This window comes from Bufo gargarizans, chromosome 1 (assembly GCF_014858855.1).
Source record: "Bufo gargarizans isolate SCDJY-AF-19 chromosome 1, ASM1485885v1, whole genome shotgun sequence".
NCBI classification, from domain to species: domain Eukaryota; kingdom Metazoa; phylum Chordata; class Amphibia; order Anura; family Bufonidae; genus Bufo; species Bufo gargarizans.
The window spans coordinates 364224971-364249289 of record NC_058080.1 but is presented as its reverse complement, the minus strand read 5'-3'; the positions used below and the strand labels follow the sequence as shown (position 1 = coordinate 364249289).

General features: G+C 44.7%; 2 protein-coding genes across 4 annotated transcripts in view; one reads left to right on the top strand and one right to left on the bottom strand.

The window, feature by feature from the left end:
• Positions 1-2849, top strand: part of STK11 (serine/threonine kinase 11) — an 82188-nt gene extending 79339 nt beyond the window's left edge. Inside the window, exon 10 of the mRNA XM_044269356.1 lies at positions 1659-2849. The gene's annotated coding sequence lies outside the window, so the exon portion shown is untranslated. The remainder of the gene's footprint in view (positions 1-1658) is intronic.
• An 82-nt stretch (positions 2850-2931) lies between these two features.
• LOC122920120 (CACN subunit beta associated regulatory protein) lies at positions 2932-24047 on the bottom strand. 3 transcript variants are annotated; one of them, XM_044269345.1, is made up of 11 exons: positions 23920-24047; positions 15417-15474; positions 7557-7585; positions 7443-7475; positions 7303-7364; positions 6907-7069; positions 5405-5600; positions 5162-5317; positions 4722-4914; positions 4175-4337; positions 2932-4017 (listed from the first exon to the last, which is right to left on the bottom strand). In XM_044269345.1, the coding sequence occupies exons 2-11, from the start codon at positions 15462-15464 to the stop codon at positions 2934-2936; spliced, it is 2127 nt and encodes a 708-aa protein (XP_044125280.1). In that variant the 5' UTR covers positions 15465-15474; positions 23920-24047; the 3' UTR covers positions 2932-2933. The 3 variants fall into 3 exon arrangements, with proteins under 3 accessions (XP_044125280.1, XP_044125273.1, XP_044125268.1); XM_044269338.1 differs by having other exon boundaries at positions 7443-7585; XM_044269333.1 differs by lacking the exon at positions 23920-24047 and adding an exon at positions 16209-16327 and having other exon boundaries at positions 7443-7585.
• Positions 24048-24319: the final 272 nt, after the last annotated feature.

Sequence of the window (24319 nt, the reverse complement as noted above, 5' to 3'; positions counted from 1 at the left end):
TTCTAAACCAGACAACCCCTTTAAGTTTTTAAAGGGTCTTTGCAGTTGTCACAGTCATAAAACATACAATGGACATAAATGCGCGCTGAAACAGGAGAGCTGGTTAGCAACCGGTCATATGTGAGATATTGAGTTGCGTGCCAGACTAAACCTACTCCTTGAGTAAGACCTCATGCACACAACCGTTTTTTTTTTTTTGTGTCCGATCTGCATTTTTTCCGCTGATATCAACTCTGCGCTGTCTGCAGGCGTGCGGCCAGGCCGCAGATATATAGACCCTGTCCTATTCCTGTCCGTTTTGCAGACAAGAATAGGCATTTTTTTTTTTCATGAAAATTGTGGGACGCACATGGACATCTATATTTTGCAGATCTGCGATTTGCGGGCCGCAAAACAGATAGGGTCATGTGCAGGAGGCCTAAAATGGCAAAAGATCTGATCATACAGTAAACATGTAGTTTCAGACTTAATTGTACAACCAGGCTGATCAAATCTTTGGCAGACACAATCATTTTCCAAATGGTGGTTGGCTGAAATGCAGTACGATGGCAGCCATGTTTACTTAAAGGGGTTGTCCGGGTTCAGAGCTGAACCCGGACATACCCTTATTTTCACCCCGGCAGCCCTCCTGAGCCTAGCATCGGAGCATCTCATCCTCCGATGCGCTCCAGTGCCCTGCGCTAGATCGCGCAGGGCACGGGCTCTTTTGTTTTCAATAACACACTGCCGGGCGGTAACTTCCGCCCAGCGGTGTGTTCGGTGACGTCACCGGCTCTGAGGGGCGGGCTTTAGCTCTGCCCTAGCCGTTTTACTGGCTAGGGCAGAGCCAAATCCTGCCCATCAGTGCCGGTGACGTCACCGGGGTTCCTGTCAGCCCCATGGAGAGCCCTGGTACGTCACCGGAACTCTGAAAAATGCCTTTGCCCTGTGCGATTTAGCGCAGGGCAAAGGAGAGCATCGGAGCATGAACTGCTCCGATGCTCATGTCAGGTGGGCTGCCTGGGTGAAAATGGAGGGCTGTCCAGGTTCAGCTCTGAACCTGGACAACCCCTTTAAAGGGCATCTGTTAGCAGATTTGTACCTATGAAACTTCTGACCTGTTGCATGTGCGCTTGGCAGGTGAAGACATCTGTGTTGGTCACATTGCTGAGAAAAATGTAAGTTTTTATATATGCAAATGAGTCTCTAGGAGCAACAGGGGCGTTGCCATTACACCTAGGGGCTCTGCTGTCTCTTCCTCTGCCACATGCTCTGCACTTTGATTGACAGAGCCAGGCACTGTAAGCATGGTCACACCTCTCCCTGACTTCTCCTAAAGTCAATCAAAGTGGAGAGGGTGCAGCATTTGCAGAGAGAGCAGAGCCTCTAGATGTAACTTGAGGCTTATTTGCAATTATTAAAACATTATTTTTCTCAGCAGTGTGGGCACATATGAACATGGGACCAACACAGATTCCTTCATCTGCCAAGCGTACATGTACCAGGTCAGCCAGTGTCATAGGTACAAATCTGCTGACAGATGCCCTTTAAAGTACCGCATGCTTTACACTGGTCTTCCTTCCGATTGATTTCACAATTCTTGTCACTACTTTATTAAAACGGTGCAAATAATTGTATAAAAATATTACTCTCACTGCTTTTTCTTTTTCTTAATACAGTGATCCGTTCCTGCAGCCTCCTCCAAATTTCACCCTTGAGAGATTGTACCCAACAGATGCTACAGCCGAACTGCTGCAGTAAAGGGAAATGCCCTTTAATTGTTCTCCTCTCCCCTTATCCCTTCTGGACCTCTAGGACTTGCACAGTGTCCAGCATCTGCTGCACTTTATGACTTGAACTTACTTCTTGCTCCACTTTGTTTGTCTGGCTGCATACCATATGTATTATACATAAAAGAGGTGGAGAGCCCATCATCAGCCCTATCTGAGCCCTCATACACAATAAAATGCAAAAGTGGGGAAGGAAAGGGAGCACCATACTCCTTTATCCAAACCCATCAGTTGTGTGTGCATTCGGAGAAAAGGAGCCATGTGTTACCTACCACGGGTTGTTTATTTTCTCCTTAGTGATTAAACGTTTATTTGGTTTCCACTAGTTTCTGGTTCCTGAGCCATGGGTATGAACCAAAGGTGATGACTGACTAGCACGCGATGGCAGGCTGGTAGTTCATAAAAAAAACACTCCTCGATGTTGCTTGCTACATCTTACAAACTTGAAAGGTGTAACAGGATCGGTAGAACAGTTCACAATGGAATGCAAATCTGAGGAACTACGGTGGTTTCTTACTTATCGATACAGCCTGTCTGTGATACACGCGGTGTACGCTCAGTCATTGTCAATTAGTATGTGCTGTCTCATTTTAATAAGGGGGAAATGCACAGCAGTAATGGGGAGAGCAGAAAAAATTCTTGCACCTTGTTGTGTGCTACATTGGAATACAAAGGCAAGATTGCACCATCTCCCAGGAACAAAGCAGCTTTAGAAAATAAATAAAATAAATTAATGAATAAATATTAAGATCCACACAACTTTTCATAGACCCTACGTCAATCTCACTCTTTGTGCCTGTACGTTCAGTTGTTGGGTAGGGAGTAATGGATCTGCAGCAACCACACTGAAAGCCAATATATCAATCCTATGCCCCCCATTCCTCCAAATGCAGGGTCCCTGAGGGCTTTCAAGAAGAAACTTCATATTGCTTGGAAGATAACTGTACATGTTACTGTGAATAATGTAGTGTGTATGCTCATGCTGTTTGTGGAAGTGTGTTCTATATGTGCTGCCTGTATTTACAGTCATGCTTGTATGGCACATAATGTAGCAGTGGACAAAATGAGTGACTGGGTTGCTATCATTTGGCACTGCGCTATACAGGAAGTGTTCCGCTTTACAGCTCAGTCACGTATTCCCGTCATCTGAAGACATTGTTTCTCCTACACAGGACTGTGATCAGGTGAAATATGTGCCACTGTGCAAAGCCTCTCAGGACTACGTGCTGTCCTCTGCACAATTGGGTACAACCGTTCCTCAAGTCCTGCACCTATTTTGTCTAGCAGTTCTGTAGTTTGAGGGCCATAGCCATAATCTTGATCAGGGTTTTCTGCAGGAGGCCTAGGTTCCTCAGGGGCAGGCCCATGCTCACTTGGCTCCTCCTCAATAGCCTGAATTTTGTCTTCAGGTGTGAGTGAGGCTGGGCTTAGTGGACAGCCATCTGGTCCTTCCTCATCTGTAGTACTTGCAATTCGTGGTAGTGTACTATGGTATCGTGTGTCTGGAAGGTAGCTAGTGCTGTCTCCTCGACGTAAAGGGGAAGCACGGTGTCTGTCCAAGGCAGAAGGGAAACGGATACCTGGATCACTGTACTGCTTCGTCCTCTGCCACTGTTTGCGCACATGAGCACGAGAACGATGCTTAATGCGGAGGGGGGAATCATCATACTGTGGGTCATGCCGAAGGAACTCATTAAACAAGGCATCAGTTTTTTCATCTATGCTATAATCTCGTCTTGAAAGTGTCTCACGTGGACTGAGTGATGGAGTGTGTTGTGGAAACCAATTGTCTTCCTCTCCACCTGAAGCACCTTGTTCATATAAACGACCTTCCAGACTTTCAAATACTGTCCCTTTTCGCCCTGCGTGTGTGAAAAACAGTCTTTTTTCAGATGCAGTCTTGTCCCGATGGGGGCTGCATGACTCCTCTGGTGGTCGACAAGGAGCTTCAATAGAGGCATAGCCACTGTCCATCTGTAAAAGCTTTCGAGATCCAGTTTCTGGTTCTTGTCCTTTTCCTGACTTAACATCAGGCAGATCTTGGGAAGGAAGGCTAGGGAGTCCACTCAGAGAGCTAATGCTTTCTGCATCACTGCGAACAGAATCGCGATCATTGTTGCTACTACTTTGATCAGAGGCACAAAGCTCCAGTGATGCACGTAGGCTCCAGATGTCACACTGAGGAGGAAGTTGACCATGTTCTGTGCTTCCTACATCAGCCAGTGATCCGTCATCTCCATGGTCTAGCCTGGTTAAACAAAAAAGATGGTAAGGAGAACAATGAAGTGGTAAATGTTTTCCTATACATCTAAGACAAGGAGGAATCTGAAAATCAATTAAATTATTTATTATGTGTGTACAATGGGGTTCCTAGTTTTTTAGTTGAGCGGGTAATAGAAGAATACCTGCCGAGAGAATGTGGTGGAGTGCCATGCTGCTGGATGAAAGTTCCTTGGTTTGAGGTGAAACTAGTATCTTGTGTGTGGGCTATGTATTGTATGATGTCATCACGTTCTGCACTTTCACTTGCTGCTCTCTGTCGCTGAAACTGATGCCGCTTTGGAGAACCTGTGAAGTGAATAAACTATCAGTAATCACACATCTATTGATCAACAGCCACAGTCTAACTCTTTCTGCTGGTTTGAGTAAAAGAGCTGTCTAATATTCCTGTAAAAGACAAAAAAATCTACAGTGTTTTTTGTCTCACCACCCACACAGTTATACTGCCTTCCATTTACATCTGATGAATCAACATTTAATTAGCCTTTTTGTATTTTTATGTAAAACACTGCATTTCTGACCCCTGACTGATATCCTGCTACCACCATACTTTTTATTATCCAAATTACACCCCTCCCATCACCTTAGGAATCCAGGTTGCCCCCATCCGTGACTCAGGTTACAGGCCGCTTCTATTTCATCTTGTGCATCCAGACCATTCCTCAACCTCACCTCTGGTGTCTAGGCTGCTCGCTCTCTGGACACTGCCCAGTTTCCATTTTTTCATTTTTAGATAGGGGCTCGCTCCTTCTAAGCTTGCATGACGCCGTAAACGACTGAAGAAGTGAAGGACAGCACCATGACTTCGTGTGCCACCTGCATCTGAGCTAGTGCCACCCTGAGGAAGATGACTGCTGAGGTCAAACTGGAAAATGGAAAGAAGGTGTAAAATTTAAGTTCCAGTGATATCTCTGGCCAATTTTTTGGGGCACTTGTAGGGTATGGACATACGATCGGAGGGTTGGAGGCCAATATCAGGAATGGGTCGTTATAAAGGACAGCTATGACTTCTCTTTTTTGAAATCACTCCTAGTTTTGGCTTCCAAAACTGCATCAGCAAACCTGACCGTGTGGCCGTACTCTTATAGCTTTCTTCAACTGTTTGCACTTACCCTGGTGTTGGTAGGGCTTTGCCTAGTGGATGATGGACTACGGGTTGCAGTTTCCATAAAACTTGTATCTGCAACAGAGTTGTATGCATCTCCAGGAAGTGCAGATGTTAAGCTGAGTGAAAGTCTAGTAAGAGGTGCAGGAGGACTTCGAGGAGGCTAATAAAGAAAGTGGTAAAAAATAAAATGAAGTCTCCAGTGCCACAAATTGATTTAGGTTGAATGAGTGCATTGTACAAAACTAACCTGGTATATGGAAATGTTGGATTTACTTGGAGAGGTGGGATGTGTGTCTGATGCTCCACCGCTGCTACTACTTTCACCGGCTTCGCTTTCATGTATCGTTAGAATGTGCAGGGCAGTTGGCGGTAATGAAGGAAGAGGGGGGAGTGTCAGTCGGGCATTCTTTAGATAGTGAAAATCTCCCTCTGTTAAAGTGTATCTGGAACAAAAAAAAGTGTCACAAGGCTTATTATTAATTATTTTTAAGGTAACTATGGTTATCCCAACAAAAGTATTACTATGCAATGAATATGGTATTGTAAATGAAACATTACTGGAATATGCATGTGATAAAAATATTGGACATTTTGTGCAAAACTTTTACAACTTTTGCTTTTTTTAAAAGGTGGACGGGACTTAGCAGAAAAGGCAGGGCCACCACTGCCCAACACATTTACTATCATTTATGCCAGAAAACTGGTGTGTATTAAAACTGAAATCTACTCCAGCTCCTAGGTGCAGTAGATTTTAGTTTCTGGCACACAAACAGGAGAAGTTGCCTTCGTCCTTTAAAAAAAAATCGATTGGATCTCCCTCCATCAGGGTTTTTACGAAAGTTGATGTGATATACTGGTCTTAGTAAATGACGGTTTTCCTCTCTGATAGCTGTTTCTCTTGTAGTCTAGCTTCTACTGCAGTCACTGGTGGACTAGACATGCTCAGTAGCTTCCTTGCTTCCCCTCACTGCAGGTGTAGTGATCTTATAGTTAAGTGGGAAATTCATAGATGTATTTAGCGGTGTCTCACTCTGTACACAATGGAGAAAAGAATTGTGGGGGGGGGGGGGTGATTACATACCATAGTGCTATGTATTAGGCCTCATGCCCTCGACCGTATGTATGTTGTGGTCCGCAAAAAACAGATCCACAAAAAATATGGATGACGTCCGTGTGCATTCTGTATTTTGCGGAACGGAACAGCTGGTCCCTAATAGAACAGTCCTATCCTTGTCCGTAATGCAGACAATAATAGGACATGTTCAAATTTTTTTTTTTTCCGGAACGGACATATGGAAACGGAATGCACATGGAGTAGCTTCAGTTTTGTTTTTTTTTGCGGACCCATTGAAATGAATAGTTCCATATACGGTCTGAAAAAAAAAAAAAGGAACGGATACGGAAAGAAAATATGTTTTGTGTGCATGAGCCCTTAGTGGAATCACTGGGGCTGTGTGCTAAGGGGTATTCTCTATGCAGGGAAGGATGACGGGGAATGCGTTAAAGAGCTGACTGCAGTGCACTTAAAGCAGGTGCCCATCCACAGAAAGTGAGGAGACCAAAACTGCAGAGGGGTGAGTAAAGAAGCTTAAAAATGATAAAAATTACAGCGGAGAGCAGCATTTTTTTGGGCATTGATATAATAAAAATAATGGTGTTCATTACTCCAGATATTTTAATTTGTGGGATAACCCCCTTTAAACATCTGCCCATATCGAAGTATATTTTCATTTTTGAGCGTGCTTTTACCTCCTTCCTCTTTCACGTGCTCTCTTTTCTTGTCCACATAATGCTATCTCATTGAATGAGACCCGTCGACCACTAGACACAGTGCCTAGGAATCTCTCTGTCTCCACATCCCGGGTGCCTGATGCTGAAAGAGATTCTGCATCCTCTATCCTGATAGTTATATCTGTCAAATTAAGAGAAGTAGTATAAAAAGCAGACTGATACTTAAAGGACAGTTCTACCAAATGAGCATTCATGGATGAATTTACAAATATGTCAAATTCTATTTTCCTTTAAAAATGGATAACTATTTAATGAGAATAGTCACTACTGAACCACTTCACGATGCTTATTATCCAGTGTGAATTTAGTAATGGGGTGGAATGGCTCTGAAAGAGTTTTGGATAATTTTCATACCATGTGAGGGTTGGGATTCATCCACATAGGAAGTGTTTGTTTTTTCTGCATCATCACTGGGTCTAAAAAAAGAAGTATATAATAACCAACTTGCATACCAAAAATCTATATCAACGTATCTCAAAATACAAGTTATGTACCTGGAAAGTCTAAGACGTGATTCACAACAGCGCCTGCAAAGGATCAAGACCCCAATAATGAGGAGGAGTGTTCCTCCAATGAAGATGGACAACAGAACCAGGAGCAAGACGTACCCATCCTGAGTGGGTGCCCCGGGTGTAGCCTGCAGGGATAGATGAGAGTGTCACTCTTAAAGGTTACTTTTGCATTGTTGGCTCTCTGAAGTGATAGTTGGCCATTATGCATAATAAATCCCATGCCAACTCTGTCTGTCTAGAGCTGTTGATGATCAGTATCCAAATGATTACATACATCTTCTGTTTATGTGGAGTAATAGTCAAGCATGCACACCACAGCTCTATTCAAATGTTATAGGACTATGTGCTGTGCTTTCTCCAGCAGACCCATAGACTGAATGGCGCAGCAGTGTGCATGCTTGACCATTGCTCCATTAAAACGGGGATGTAGCCCCATTTATGTGATTGTTGGGTCACAGTGGTTGCCCCCTCCCACCAATCGAACAGTCGTACTCTATGCACTGGACAGGAGAGAACTTCTTGTAATGGAATACCACTTTAAAGGGAGTCTGTCACCTCCATATGGCCATATACAGTGCTTACATGGCTCTGTAGCACACCTATACAGGATTGTAAGTGCTCATTTGCATATAAATTAAACGTTGTTTTTCCTGCTGGTGCAAGACTAAAGTAAAGAACAAAGGTACCGTTACAATCCTGTATAGGTGTGCTATAGGACAATGTAAGCGCTGTATATGGCCATATGGAGGTGACAGACTCCCTTTAACCGCTTGCCGCCGCGCTAACGCCGAAAGGCGTCATCGCGGCGGCTCTCCCAGGTCACACTAACGCCAATAGGCGTCATCTCGCGAGACGCGAGATTTCCTGTGAACGCGCGCACACAGGCGCGCGCGCTCACAGGAACGGAAGGTAAGCGAGTGGATCTCCAGCATGCCAGCGGCGATCGCTCGCTGGCAGGCTGGAGATCCGAATTTTTAAACCCCTAACAGGTATATTAGACGCTGTTTTCATAACAGCGTCTAATATACCTCCTACCTGGTCCTCTGGTGGTCCCTTTTGTTAGGATCGACCACCAGAGGACTCAGGTAGGTCAGTACAGTCGCACCAAACACTACACTACACCCCCCCCCCCCCCGTCACTTATTAACCCCTTATAAACCCCTGATCACCCATGATCACCCCATATAAACTCCCTGATCACCCCCTGTCATTGATCACCGCCCTGTCATTGATCACCCCCCCTGTCAGGCTCCGTTCAGACGTCCGTATGATTTTTACGGATCCACGGATACATGGATCGGATCCGCAAAAAGCATACGGACGTCTGAATGGAGCCTTACAGGGGGGTGATCAATGACAGGGGGTGATCAGGGTAATCACCCCCCTGTCATTGATCACCCCCCCTGTACGGCTCCATTGAGACATCCGCATGATTTTTTACGGATCCATGGATACATGGATCGGATCCACAAAACGCATGCGGACGTCTGAATGGAGCCTTACAGGGGGGTTATCAATGACAGGGGGTGATCAGGGTGATCACCCCCCTGTCACTGATCACCCCCCCTGTAAGGCTCCATTCAGACATCCGCATGATTTTTTACGGATCCATGGATACATGGATCGGATCCACAAAACGCCCTGATCACCGCCCTGTCATTGATAACCCCCCTGTAAGGCTCCATTCAGACGTCCGCATGCGTTCTGTGGATCCGATACATGTATCCATGGATCCGTAAAAAATCATGCGGATGTCTGAATGGAGCCTTACAGGGGGGTGATCAATGACAGGGGGGTGATCAGGGAGTCTATATGGGTGATCACCCCCCTGCCATTGATCACCCCCCTGTCATTGATCACCCCCCCCCCCCCCTGGTAAGGCTCCATTCAGACATTTTTTTGGGCACAAGTTAGCGGAAATTTTTTGTTTGTTTTTGTTTTTGTTTTTTCTTACAAAGTCTCATATTCCACTAACTTGTGTCAAAAAATAAAATCTCACATGGACGCACCATACCCCTCACGGAATCCAAATGCGTAAACATTTTTAGACATTTATATTCCAGACTTCTTCTCACGCTTTAGGGCCCCTAAAAAGCCAGGGCAGTATAAATACCCCACATGTGACCCCATTTCGGAAAGAAGACACCCCAAGGTATTCCGTGAGGGGCATATTGAGTCCATGAAAGATTGAAATTTTTGTCCTAAGTTAGCGGAAAGTGAGACTTTGTGAGAAAAAAACAAAAAAAAATCAATATCCGCTAACTTATGCAAAAAAAAAAAAAATTCTAGGAACTCGCCAGGCCCCTCATTGAATACCTTGGGGTGTCTTCTTTCCAAAGTGGGGTCACATGTGGGGTATTTATACTGCCCTGGCTTTTTAGGGGCCCGAAAGTGTGAGAAGAAGTCTGGGATCCAAATGTCTAAAAATGCCCTCCTAAAAGGAATTTGGGCCCCTTTGCGCATCTAGGCTGCAAAAAAGTGTCACACATGTGGTATCGCCGTACTCAGGAGAAGTTGGGGAATGTGTTTTGGGGTGTCATTTTACATATACCCATGCTGGGTGAGAAAAATATCTTGGTCAAATGCCAACTTTGTATAAAAAAATGGGAAAAGTTGTCTTTTGCCAAGATATTTCTCTCACCCAGCATGGGTATATGTAAAATGACACCCCAAAACACATTCCCCAACTTCTCCTGAGTACGGCGATACCAGATGTGTCACACTTTTTTGATGCCAAGGTGGGCAAAGGGGCGCATATTCCAAAGTGCACCTTTCGGATTTCACCGGCCATTTTTTACACATTTTGATTGCAAGGTACGTCTTACACATTTGGGCCCCTAAATTGCCAGGGCAGTATAACTACGCCACAAGTGACCCCATTTTGGAAAGAAGACACCCCAAGGTATTCCGTGAGGGGCACGGCGAGTTCCTAGAATTTTTTATTTTTTGTCACAAGTTAGCGGAAAATGATGATTTTTCTTTTTTTTTTCTTTTTTCCTTACAAAGTCTCATATTCCACTAACTTGCGACAAAAAATAAAAAATTCTAGGAACTCGCCATGCCCCTCACGGAATACCTTGGGGTGTCTTCTTTCCAAAATGGGGTCACTTGTGGCGTAGTTATACTGCCCTGGCAATTTAGGGGCCCAAATGTGTGAGAAGAACTTTGCAATCAAAATGTGTAAAAAATGCCCTGCAAAATCCGAAAGGTGCACTTTGGAATATGTGCCCCTTTGCCCACCTTGGCAGCAAAAAAGTGTGACACATCTGGTATCGCCGTACTCAGGAGAAGTTGGGGAATGTGTTTTGGGGTGTCATTTTACATATACCCATGCTGGGTGACAAAAATATCTTGGTCAAATGCCAACTTTGTATAAAAAAATGGGAAAAGTTGTCTTTTGCCAAGATATTTCTCTCACCCAGCATGGGTATATGTAAAATGATACCCCAAAACACATTCCCCAACTTCTCCTGAGTACGGCGATACCAGATGTGTGACACTTTTTTGATGCCAAGGTGGGCAAAGGGGCACATATTCCAAAGTGCACCTTTCGGATTTCACCGGCCATTTTTTACACATTTTGATTGCAAAGTACTTCTCACACATTTGGGCCACTAAATTGCCAGGGCAGTATAACTACCCCACAAGTGACCCCATTTTGGAAAGAAGACACCCCAAGGTATTCCGTGAGGGGCATGGCAAGTTTTTAGAATTTTTTATTTTTTGTCGCAAGTTAGTGGAATATGAGACTTTGTAAGAAAAAATAAAAAAAATAAAATCATCATCATTTTCCGCTAACTTGTGACAAAAAATAAAAAGTTCTATGAACTCACTATGCCCATCAGCGAATACCTTAGGGTGTCTACTTTCCGAAATGGGGTCATTTGTGGGGGTTTTCTACTGTTTGGGCATTGTAGAACCTCAGGAATTATGACAGGTGCTCAGAAAGTCAGAGCTGTTTCAAAAAGCGGAAATTCACATTTTTGTACCATAGTTTGTAAATGCTATAACTTTTACCCAAACCATTTTTTTTTTGCCCAAACATTTTTTTTTTATCAAAGACATGTAGAACAATAAATTTGGCGAAAAATGTATATATGGATGTCGTTTTTTTTGCAAAATTTTACAGCTGAAAGTGAAAAATTTCATTTTTTTGCAAAAAAATCGTTAAATTTCGATTAATAACAAAAAAAGTAAAAATGTCAGCGGCAATGAAATACCACCAAATGAAAGCTCTATTAGTGAGAAGTAAAGGAGGTAAAATTCATTTGGGTGGTAAGTTGCATGACCGAGCAATAAACCGCTAAAGTTGTGGAGTGCCGATTTGTAAAAAAGGGCCTGGTCACTAGGGGGGTATAAACCTGTGGTCCTTAAGTGGTTAAAGAGGACCTTTCATGGTTTTGTATTAATTGCGATAAATACCTTTTCCCGCTCTGTATGCTAATACTGAGCATCGGTACAGGGAGGAGGAGACGCCAGGGTTTCTCAAGGGGCGTCTCCTTTTCCCTGGCTGTGACACTCTCTGATGTGATTGGATCGTGGCACAGCCAGGGAGAAGGAGACGCCCATTGAGAAACCCTGGAGTCTCCTCCTCCCTGTACCGATGTTCTGTATTAGCATCCTGAGCGCGAAAACGGAGGTGGGGGGTGGGGGGGTTGGGGGCCGGGTTGGCAGTAATATTTTAAAAAATCAGGCAGGGTGGCAGCATCAGCGGAGGGTGCCCCCCCCCCCCCCCCCAAGTAAAGGTATTTATTGCAATTAATACAAAACCATAAAAGGTCCGCTTTAAGTTAGAGCATATTAAGCCTATATTAGACAGAGTGAATATCGTACTAAATGTCTTTAATGCGAATGGCAATTAATGAACTTCGCGAGATGTAATCAGTATGAGCGATTAAACAACAAGTGAGGAATTGCTCATTTCCTGCCAATTGTGACCTTTAATCCTGATAAAAAAAAAATATCGTTCCTCGGTCACAGATTTGTTTATATAATATGGAGTCGTCTACTCACAGATCTCAGACCTGGTACTTTGTAGTGTACGATTAACGAATAAAAGTAAATGCGTCACTATGAGATAAGCAAATTTTTTATTGCAAAAAAGTTGTTCTATAATGGTTACCTGCAAGATGTCTGCTGGTCTAATACAAGCCATAAGGTTGCACTTGTACCCACTGAGTGTCCTCCTAAACTCCCTGTATGTTAGGGATAACAAACTAAATGTCCTGTGACCGTGGCCACACAGGGTGTGCTTTTCAGGTGCTCCTGCTCAACCTTATTCAAATGAGTTTTTAAAGCATGCCTTCAATTTAAAAATAAAAACCTTTTGACATTAATTGTGAGTGACTTATCAGAAGTTTCCATCAGTGGATATCCATGTACTTGCACCACCAGTGATCACTCAGTAAGTGGCTCCTGGAACGTTCCTTCAGTTTAATGACTTCCCTGCCATGGGAAGTCATAATACTGTAATGTGCATTACAATACCACTGAAATCTGGGAGCCTCAACAATATTAGCTATGAGTCGCACCGGGGTCCCATTTGTTTTGGTGATCAGTGTGAGGCCTAGGTAACCTTCTGACATGTCTCTATCAACTGATCATGAAGAAACTTTGAAATCTTTGTTCTACTATATTTACAGTTGCCACCCATTTTGATAAAGACCACCCTGTAGTAGCGCAGTGCAAGATCTAACAAATGCTACATGAAGAAATGGTGTATGTAAAAAGACTGCAGAGGGTACTGTTATTATTACCCACTTGCTATGCAGAATACAGATTCATTATTCCAGGGAAAAATGTACTTGTAGAGACTATGCCACAGTAATATTCACACAAATGCCCAGGTCAGTGGTGACCAGGATTGTATTGATATACAAAAGACTTCAGTGATGGTCCTGGTTTTTGGCAAAGACTGTAAGCCCGAGAGATATTTGGTCAAAGCGCACTTGTTGCTGTTCTAACCATCCAAAATGGCTGCACCCAATGTAAATGACAAGTCCACTTCAGTACAGGACCAGCAGAAAGAACCATTGGATAGATGTCTCATAACTCTAAATAATGTACCCATCAAACTTTAAAGGGAACTTGTCATGTTGAACATAGTATTTGAGCTGCAGGCATCATGTTATAGAGCAGATTCATATATAGTTTTATGGGAAAAGATTCTGTAAAACTTGTAATTTATACATTTAAATCCCTGCTCATTCTGGGCTTTGAAATCAAGAGGGCGGTCCTATCAGTGATTGACAGCTATCTCTGTATATACAGTCATAGAGGGAAAGACAAGGAGACAGTCCTATCAGTGACTGACAGCTATCTCTGTATACAGTCATAGAGGGAAGGCTGTCAGTCACTGATAGGACCTCCTCCTTGTCTCCAGTCAGTGACTGACCGCTATCTCTGTATACACAGTCATAGAGGGAAGGCTGTCAGTCACTGATAGGACAGTCTACTTGTCTTCAGTCAGTGACTGACAGCTATCTCTGTATACACAGTCATAGAGGGAAGGCTGTCAGTCACTGATAGGACCGAATCCTTGTCTTCAGTCAGTGACTGACAGCTATCTCTGTATACACAGTCATAGAGGGAAGGCTGTCAGTCACTGATAGGACCGCCTGCTTGTCGTCAGTCAGTCAGTCAGTGACTGAAAGCAATCTCTATATACACAGTCATAGAGTGAAGGCTGTCAGTCACTGACTGAAGACAAGGAGATGATCCTATCAGTGACTGACAGCTATCTCTGTATATACAATCATAGAGGGAAAGACAAGGAGACAGTCCTATCAGTGACTGACAGCTATCTCTGTATACAGTCATAGAGGGAAGGCTGTCAGTCACTGATAGGACCGTCTCCTTGTCTTCAGTCAGTGACTGACCGCTATCTCTGTATACACAGTCATAGAGGGAAGGCTGTCAGTCACTGATAGGACTGTCTCCTTGTCTTCAGTCAGTGACTCACAGCTATCTCTGTATACACAGTCATAGAGGGAAGGCTGTCAGTCACTGATAGGACCGCCTGCTTGTCGTCAGTCAGTCAGTCAGTGACTGAAAGCAATCTCTATATACACAGTCATAGAGTGAAGGCTGTCAGTCACTGACTGAAGACAAGGAGATGATCCTATCAGTGACTGACAGCTATCTCTGTATATACAATCATAGAGGGAAGGTTGTCAGTAACTGACTGAAGACAAGGAGGCGGTCCTATCAGTGACTGACCGCTATCTCTGTATACACAATCATAGAGGGAAGGCTGTCAATCACTGATAGGACCATCTCCTTGTCTCCAGTCAGTGACTGACCGCTATCTCTGTATACACAGTCATAGAGGGAAGGCTGTCAGTCACTGACTGAAGACAAGGAGACGGTCCTATCAGTGATTGACAGCTATCTCTGTATACACAATCATAGAGGGAAGGCTGTCAATCACTGATAGGACCATCTCCTTGTCTCCAGTCAGTGACTGACAGCTATCTCTGTATACACAGTCATAGAGGGAAGGCTGTCAGTCACTGACTTAAGACAAGGAGACGGTCCTATCAGTGACTGACAGCTATCTCTGTATATGCAATCATAGAGGGAAGGCTGTCAATCACTGATAGGATCACATCCTTGATGTCAAAGCCCAGAATGAGCAGGGATTTAAATTAATGAAATATAAGTTTTAATGAATCTTTTGCCATAAAACTACATATAATTCTGCTCTATAACATGCTGCCTGCAGCTCAGATACCATGTTCCACCTGACAGGTTCCGAATAGAAACATCTACAATAAAAGTGAGATCGGCAATGTAGAGGTGTGAATACAAGTTACATAATGTAATCACTAATAGGAACATGAAAGAAAACAAGAACTGTGCAAGTGATCAAATGGCTGGAATCAATGGCACATTTCAAACCCCCTGTGGCTAGATCAATAGTAGGTAGCACTAGGGTCTATTAGTATAGCTTCTCACCGTAGAACTGTCAGTTATATTTTCCCATACAGGTGACTCATCGCTCATGATCTGGCACCTGCAGAAATAAAAAGTAGGGTGGGTTGGAGAATCCAGCATTGAGACCTAGAGAAACGTTAAATCTCATTGTAAACTGTGACATGTTCTCATTGTAAAATTGTTGTGTAGGACCTGCCAGATCTTGTGATGGGCACAAGCAGAGGTCCACTTCTCCAGTAAGCTGTATGGAATCAGTGCCAGTTGTTTTTTTTAGGACAGGTGAGTTGTCCACAACAAAAGTCAATCAAACAACATCTATGTACAGTGTAAGATGATCTAAACCAGCTTGCTAAACAGGCAGCACTGGCGTCAGGCACTTCTCATCATTACAGGCCAGCATCCAAGTTGAAGTGAATGTCTGGATGGCACCAGGGCAGTGCCCACTCCAATCACTGAGCAAAATCTCAAAATGTACACATTCTACTACTGCCGTCAGGTAGATTAACAATGCCCCACCTACCTCCTGCCACATAGATATTACACAGAACCCACCAAGTATGGCCTTGGTTCATGGTGGCACCCAGTTAATGTGATGCCCAGATGATGTTCGGTAAGTATCCATGGAGGAGGCAAGGTCTACATCACAGGGATGACACGGTCACAGAGTGCATCCTTCTGTTACGATGAGCTCAGTCCATGCTGAAGCAACCCACATGCGGTACCCAGATGATACCTAGGGAGTGCCCATAGGATGCTGGGGCAAAGTGATGCAAAATCACTGCTATTATCGATTCACAGGCGGGCAGTGCCTACCTCTAACCTTCCGGCTCTTCTACACACTCCACAGCTGGCACCGGTGCGCTGCTCCCTGACTTGGCCTTGCGCCCGATGCCCGAGTCTCACCACCGGTCCGGTCTCAAGCTGCAGCTCAGTCACCGGCCTCAGGATTTATGAATGAAGCCAGAAGAAGAAAGCCCGCCCATTCTCGGGGCACGTGACTGTGACAGGCCCCGGAGGGGGAGATTCTCCGTGTGTCCTAACGGAGGGAGGGGAGGCGTATACAGCGAGTTAACTCATAGACTTGTGCAGCTAGCTATATGCGTGTGAATACCATATGGCTGTGCTAATGAGCAGCCTTTGCCGGTTGGTGCCAGTCATGACAGGGTCTATATGCCAGGGATAGTACAAGGCACTGGCACCGGGCAGAGTGGGAGGAGGCTGACACGGGGGACTGTGTGTGACTCATAGCCGTGTGTGATTATTTATAGGATATGGCAAATGAGGGGATCTGGGGAGAGGTGTGAGTGGGAGAGAGATGAGGGAGCTCGAGAGAGACAACAAAACCTTTCCAAGGGACTGCTGACAGAAAAAGGAGGGACTGGCTCCAGTATGTACTTCTGTGCAACGGCCTAATGACTGCGCCTTCACTGGCTTAGATCAGCGTCCCCAACCGCCGGGCCTTGGAAGATTGTTTGCTGGGCCGCGGCAATTAGGGTGGCCAGACGTCCGGTTTTTAGACTCCTGGTCCTCCGCCCGGCACACGGCCAGAACGGACGGCCAGAAGTCCTCCTTTTTTGTGGTTAATGACGGGTACGGGCTCTTTAAGTAAGTTAGCAGGCCTCCCTGTCACATCTGGATCACAATACATCACACACTCACACAGCGCACTGACGTCACACTCACATGTCCAGCGCTGCCTGCATCGCATGCGCCAGTCAATTCTGGTTTGTGCAGGCGTGGGAACACAAGTCAGGAACAGACTATGAGGACCGCTGGTGCGCGGAGTGCGCAGGTCCGTCCAAGGTACTCCTACTGTCTGGCCATCTGTGAAGGGGGACTGTGCTGAAAGGAGGGTATAACTACTGTGAATGGGTGGCTGGCTGCTGAAAGGGGGAAATAAATACTGTGAATGGGGGATGCACCTTGTGTTTTGCGAGTGAATCAGTCAGCGCCGACCAGCAACCCCTAAGCCCTGCCCACCCCTTAAGCCCCACCGCAGAACCCCCCACCCCCACCCGGTCCCTGGGAAAATTGTCTTGCATAAAACTGGTCCTCGGTGTAAAAAAGGTTGGGGACCACTGGCTTAGATGCTGTCCATGCAGTATGCACACATTTATTAGTGAGCAGGGGCGGGCTGGGAACGTAAAGTGGTTCTTGGAAAAGTAACCTAAAAGTGGTGTTGGGGCAAAACCCCCACCTCTATGATTGTCGGGGTCCCAGTTGAAGTTTTCTTTATAAGCGCTCGGAGATCTGACACAGACACACTTACTGAATCAAATTCTCTCTAATTTATTCCACACATGCATACGTTTTTATAACACTACAGATAATCACAGACAAATCTGGCACACCACCAAAGGGGTGGAAAGTGAAACTAATGATTTGATTGGTTATTCATAAATGGCAATACTTCGGCATTATACTAACAGAATTATAGTCATTAAAAAGTTTCTGCAGCATCTTATCTCAAAGTTTGTACTCGTTAGCAGCGCATCCCGAACTCAGAAGGAACATAACTCTCTCTTGTATGTCAAATTCTGATAAGAGGAGCGAGGGAGCTGCTTACCTTGGCCTTGTAGCTAGAACACATATTACTATATACACAGAGACTCCCTACATCCTGCCAGCTGGTTCATTAATTTTTCCACATATGTGCAAGATGGAGGACATGTTTATACAAAATGGATTCTCATCCCTGACAATTCCCCCATTAACCCAGAGGTACTTTAGTTGGGATAGGTCCAACTGCCAGCCGGAGGCCAAATTCCCTCATGTCTTGATGCAGTTCCCAAGACCTCTCAATAATCTTGGTAGTTTCTCCTTTTGGTAGCACATAAACATAAGCTTAATCACAGCATATACTAATATTATAATCAACACTACTTGCATTATTGTTTGTCTTGCCACCAGGGAGCCTCCACCCACCCTGTAGCTGGCCAGCTAATACCTGTCCTAGGTTGCTAACATAGCTTATATGTTTATACAGCTAGACCTGCCAATAACCTTAATACAGTTCCTATGTTTGTGTGTTAAAGACAAAAGCAAAGTTATTTACAGTGACTTCATGTTTGGATGTCATATAACTGTTATATATATTGTGTTCACAGAAGCAGAAAAGATAATATGCCTTTAAGATTCATTATATGGATGTGAGGTAAGCTCAATCACACAGCAGAAACAACAGAAAGCATAGAGTTAAACTGTTGTTGCTGGGCAGGAGTCTAGACCAATCACAGCCAGTGTGGGAAATTCACTAGCAGGAGCTGCTAGAAATTATTATTCACCAGAGAGAGAAGCTGAACAGACATTCACTCCACTAAGAGCTTTGTTTTATGGAGGCAGAGAGGCCAAAATGGGTATTTAAAAACAACTATATAATGTTCCTACTGTTAATATAGTGATTAGAACTGTATTCTGAACCAGTTATATGTGTTTACTTACAGTTCCACCAATTACAAACTACCGAGTTCGCAATTCAAATTTCATATTGCAATCCAAATCTCATACAACCATACCAGATCATACTCAACCAATCTGCAAATAGTTACTGCTAATTGCATATTGCAAATTGCGACCAAATTCAGCAAGTGAACTATTAGTTAGACCTCAGCTATAGCTCTCAGAGAGATCATAAAGTGCTTAAATAACTTAAAGTATATATTACAGAGTACAGATACTCAAGAGAAATATATCCACCATTTTATGTTGAATGACAAGATTGAACAGTTGAACCATCTTATGCATACCGCCATTTTGTGATATCTTTTCAACACATGTTATATACATGGACTATCTGCTGCGGCAGTGTTATATACGAAGAAAAGTTGAAGTTAATAAAGAAGTTATTTCAAGCATTTGGTGTGCTCTTTAAACCTTCTGTTTGCATGGAACAGCGCTAGAGGAATTACAGAGTGATAGACAGTCTGGTTAGGGTACTTTCACACTTGCGTTGTTTGATTCCGGCAGGCAGTTCCGTTGCCTGAACTGACTGTCTGATCAGGCAAACTGTATACAAACGTATATCATTTTTTCTGACTGATCAGGCATTTATCAGACTGATCAGGATTCTGATCAGTCCGAAAAATGCAGTGCAATACCGAATCCGTTTTTCCAGTGTCATCAGGCAAAACGGATCCGGTATTTTTTTTTCTCTCATTGTTAAAGGTCTGCGCATGCGCAGACCGAAAGGACAGATCCGGCATTCCGGTATTTTGAATGCCGGATCCGGCACTAAAACATTCCTATGGGGAAAAATGACGGATCCGGCATTCAGGCAAGTCTTCAGTTTTTATCGCCGGAGATGAAACCGTAGCATGCTACGGTTTTCTCTTTTGCCTGATCAGTCAAAATGACTGAACTAAAGACATCCTGATGCATCCTGAACGGATTACTCTCCATTCAGAATGCATGGAGACATGCCTGATCAGTTATTTTCCGGTATAGAGCCCCTGTGACAGGACTCTATGCCGGAAAAGAAAAACGCAAGTGTGAAAGTACCCTAAGACTAAAAGTCAGAGATACCAAAATGATTCTAATGCCACAGCGCAAAAGGCACTTCATAATACTGCGCCTGCCACACACCCTGCCATGGAAAGAGGAACTGCAGTGGAGTTACTTTTAAACATCAGGCCCTGCTCTTGAAACCAACAAGACATATGAATAATTAAAAGTCAAAGGGATTGCCAGAGAAGGCAGAGTTCTTGAACTCATGGGACTGTGAGTACAGATCCAACAGTCTTTAGTTTTACTGTCAGTGTCATTGAGTCCTTCTAACAGCACCTGGTGGTGTCGGATAAGTGCATTGTGACAATTATCCTTCAGTTGTTGGTACAGGGCCGTTGTTCCCAGGATTGGAGCCGCCATCAGCAGGAGGATCTTCATCCTTGGGTGTCAGAACTTTCTTGCAGTTAGAAGCATGTATCAAGTTAGGCTTTCCTTCAACCTTTATTGCTGTATGAGTAGTCAACAGGACTTGGAAAGGACCATCAAATCTGGGATCCAGGCCTTTCCCCACATGTCTTTTTATCACCACCCAGTCTCCCGGTTGCAGACTGTGTGTGCCTTCTACTGAATCTGGAAGGGAAGCAAACACTTGTGTATGGGTATGCGCAAGCCTCTTTGTGAGGGCCCCCATGTAGGTTGTTAGGCTATCATGGTTCATTTGCAACTGTTGTGGAAAATACAATCCTAATCTGGGGGCGCTCCCAAACAGAATCTCAAATGGGGATAATCCTGTCTTTCTGTTTGGAGTGGTCCTGACTGAGTATAAGGCCAAAGGCAAACACTCTGGCCAAGGCTGCTGAGTTTCCTGCATGGCATTCTGAATTTTCAATTTGAGTGTGCCATTTAGGCGCTCAATGCGGCCGCTGCTTTGGGGATGGTATGCTGTATGGAAAGGTTGGGTGATCCCTAAAGTCTGCACCACTTCCCCTGTTACTTCTCCTGTGAAGTGGGAACCCCTGTCTGATTCAATAACTTCAGGGACACTATACCTGCACACCAGTTCACTGACCAGCTTCTTTGCATTTGCCTTTGCTACTGGGAAGGCTTCCGGCCACCCTGGAAAGAGATCAACACACTCAAGGACAAATTCTTATACTTCTACCTTAGGCAGTTGTATATAGTCTATCTGCAGTCTCTGGAACAGTTAAAGTGGCCTGGGGGTGTGCTTGCTTGGAGTCTTCACCACTTGACCAGGATTGTTCAATGCACAGACATCTCCCCCATGGTCCCCCCCATAATGTGCCAGTAAAAAATGCCCCTTTGATGTTGACCATAAATCCTTCCGTACCACATCAAGAACAGCCTGGTCTACAAGGGTTAATTGTGATGGTTCAGTCTCAGGCAAGGCCAGTGTTGGTATTAAGGGATATAATACTTCCTCTAGGGCCCCAAAATCTACACGGGTAGTGCCATCGGGGTAAAAGTGCATGTGGGCTCCCAGAGCTTGCAAAACATCAGTCCCTAAAAGAGGTTTTGGCAGGTTTTCTTTAACTAACAATTGGGAAACAACCGTACTGTCTTTTATCTTTAGTTTAACTGGCTGAGATTCACGGACAGAAACAGTTTCTCCTGTAAATATCACAGCCTGTACATAACAAGGGGTTAACTGATGAGGCTGCAAGAAACTCTGGTCTACTACTGTTTTGGCTGCCCTCGTGTCAACAAGGAATGGTACTGCCTTTCTGTTTCTGAGTATACAACAATCTACCTCACACAACTTCTCCTCTCTATCCCTCAGTTTCAACCTCACAAGTTACTTTTATCCATATATCAACCACTTCTTCACATCCATGATCCTTTATCTAACCACAATGTGTCCTACTGAATCTTTCCCAGACCTCTAGGTTAAGATTCCCATACTTCATCCCTGCCTTTTTTAACACTCTGTCCACATTCGTCAGACCCTCCTTACCTCCTCTTTCCTTCACCAATGTTTTGGCTGTCTTATAACCTTCGGGTATACTAAAATTATTCCCCATTGCTCTTTAACTGTACCAGAGCAAACAAAATTCAGACGTCGGTTTCCCCTCAGTTTCCTCAGCGCTACCCCACTATGTCACCTAGTGTACTCTGTTTACTGAGCCTCAGTTTCCTCACAGCTTCCCCACTATATCACCTAGTGTACTCTATAGTTGTTGCGGGTATTGAAATTTCGATACCCAATCAATACTTTTGCCCCGGTGTCTATACGATACCAAGATTTCCATTTTTTCGATACTGGCCTGTGCTTCTGCGCAGTCTAGTATCTCTGAACATGAGCGCGCTCATTTTCCCTCAGCAGCACGGGGAGAGGGAAGCAGCGTCTCCCTCTTCCCTGTGCTGCTGCTGCTGCCACCAATGGGGAGAGAGGGGTGGAGGAGGGGAGGGCGCACTGCGCCACCAATGATAGGACTTTTGATGGGTCCGGACTTTAAGCAGCAGGCTACACAGAGCGGCACCCAGGGATGTTCCAGCACTTACTATTATTCCTGGGCGCCGCTCCATTCGGCCGCTGTGCGCCTGTGCCCCATTACCGTCTCCTGCAGTCCTGCTCCATATGCTAATTACTATAGGAGCAATGGGGAGGAGACAGCAGCTTCTCTAGTGGGCGTTCCTTCTCCCCTGGCTGTAGCGCTGTCCAATCGCAACGCAGGGAGAAGGAACGCCCACTAGAGAACCTGCTGTCTCCTCCCCTTTGCTCCGATAGTAATTAGCATATGGAGCAGGACTGCAGGAGATGGTAATAGGGCACAAACGCACAGCGGGCGAACGGTGCGGCGCCCAGGAATCATAGTAAGTGCTGGGACATCCCTGGGCACCGCTCTGTGTAGCCTGCTGCTTAACAAAGTCTGAACCCATATAAGGTCATCTTTACCACATAATACAGGAGGCAGGTGCCGGCAGCAGAATCGCATAGCCGGCACCCTGCCTCTGACAGGGAGCTGTGATCAGTGGCAGTTAACCCCTCAGGTGCGGCACCTGAGGGGTTAACTGCCGCTGATCTGCTGCCAGTACCTACCTCCTGTATTAAGGATTAATTATCATTGGTGGCGCAGTGCTCCCTCACCCCCCCACCCCATTAAAATCATTGGTGGCGCAGTGCCCCCTCCCTCAACCCCCCCAGTATTATAAACATTGGTGGCAGTGGCCACAGGGTCCCATCCCCTCCTCCTCCTCATTGGTGGCAGTGGCAGCTTCTGATCGGAGCCCCAGCAGTGTAATCCTGGGGCTCCGATTAGTTACCATGGCAGCCAGGACGCTACTGAAGCCCTGGCTGCCATGGTAATCTCTCTGCTGCTGTGTGCACTATGCACAGGGCAGAAGGGAGAGTGTGAAGAGCTCTATTAGGGCGAATAGGACAAGGGATAAGAAGATCCCAGGATAGTTAGTAAATAAACTGTAAAAAAAAAAAAAAAAAAGTTTTAAAAAACACACCAAAATATTAAGTATAAATCACCCCCTTTCCTAATCTTACCTTGAAAATATATAAATAAATAAACATCGCCACGTATGAAAAGTCCAAACAATTAAAATATTTTAAAAATCTGCGCGAGTCACCATTTTTTAAAATGCGGAATGCACGTGGCTTTTTTGTTTTATTTTTTCCACGTGGTATCGAATGATATTGAGTATCGCAATACTTTTTTATGGTATCAAAACAGAATCGAAATTTTGGTATCGCAACAACTCTAGTGTACTCTGTTACTGAGATTTATTATACAAATCAAATGTCTACAAACCGGACATCGGAGTCCAAGCACTTTGATTTCCCTTTCTAAAATGTTCTGCAATTTTCCAAACATAGTAAATAACAAACCAGACGTATACCATGACTCCTGAAGCCAGACCAAAAACATCTCAATCAAAGTTACTCATAATCTGAAACTAAACCCAACAATCATAGGTATTGTCAACTTTCAAGGTTCTTTACCAATATGGACTCGACTGTAAAAGCACTTTATACTTACGTTCCTTCAACAATCCCTTGAACCAGACAACCGGTCAGAGAGGCTCAGTTATGATGTAAAATAAAGTCTCTTACCTTGCAGCGCTGTCTTCTATATCTGTCCGTCCCGGTCCGGATTATCCAAGTTGTCGGGAGATCAATGAAGTGTCCATTAGTCAAGCCCCACGCGAGGCACCAAGTTTTTGGGGGGCATCAGCGCCGACCAGCAACCCCTAAGCCCTGCCCACCCCTTAAGCCCCACCGCAGAACCCCCCACCCCCACCCGGTCCCTGGGAAAATTGTCTTGCATAAAACTGGTCCTCGGTGTAAAAAAGGTTGGGGACCACTGGCTTAGATGCTGTCCATGCAGTATGCACACATTTATTAGTGAGCAGGGGCGGGCTGGGAACGTAAAGTGGTTCTTGGAAAAGTAACCTAAAAGTGGTGTTGGGGCAAAACCCCCACCTCTATGATTGTCGGGGTCCCAGTTGAAGTT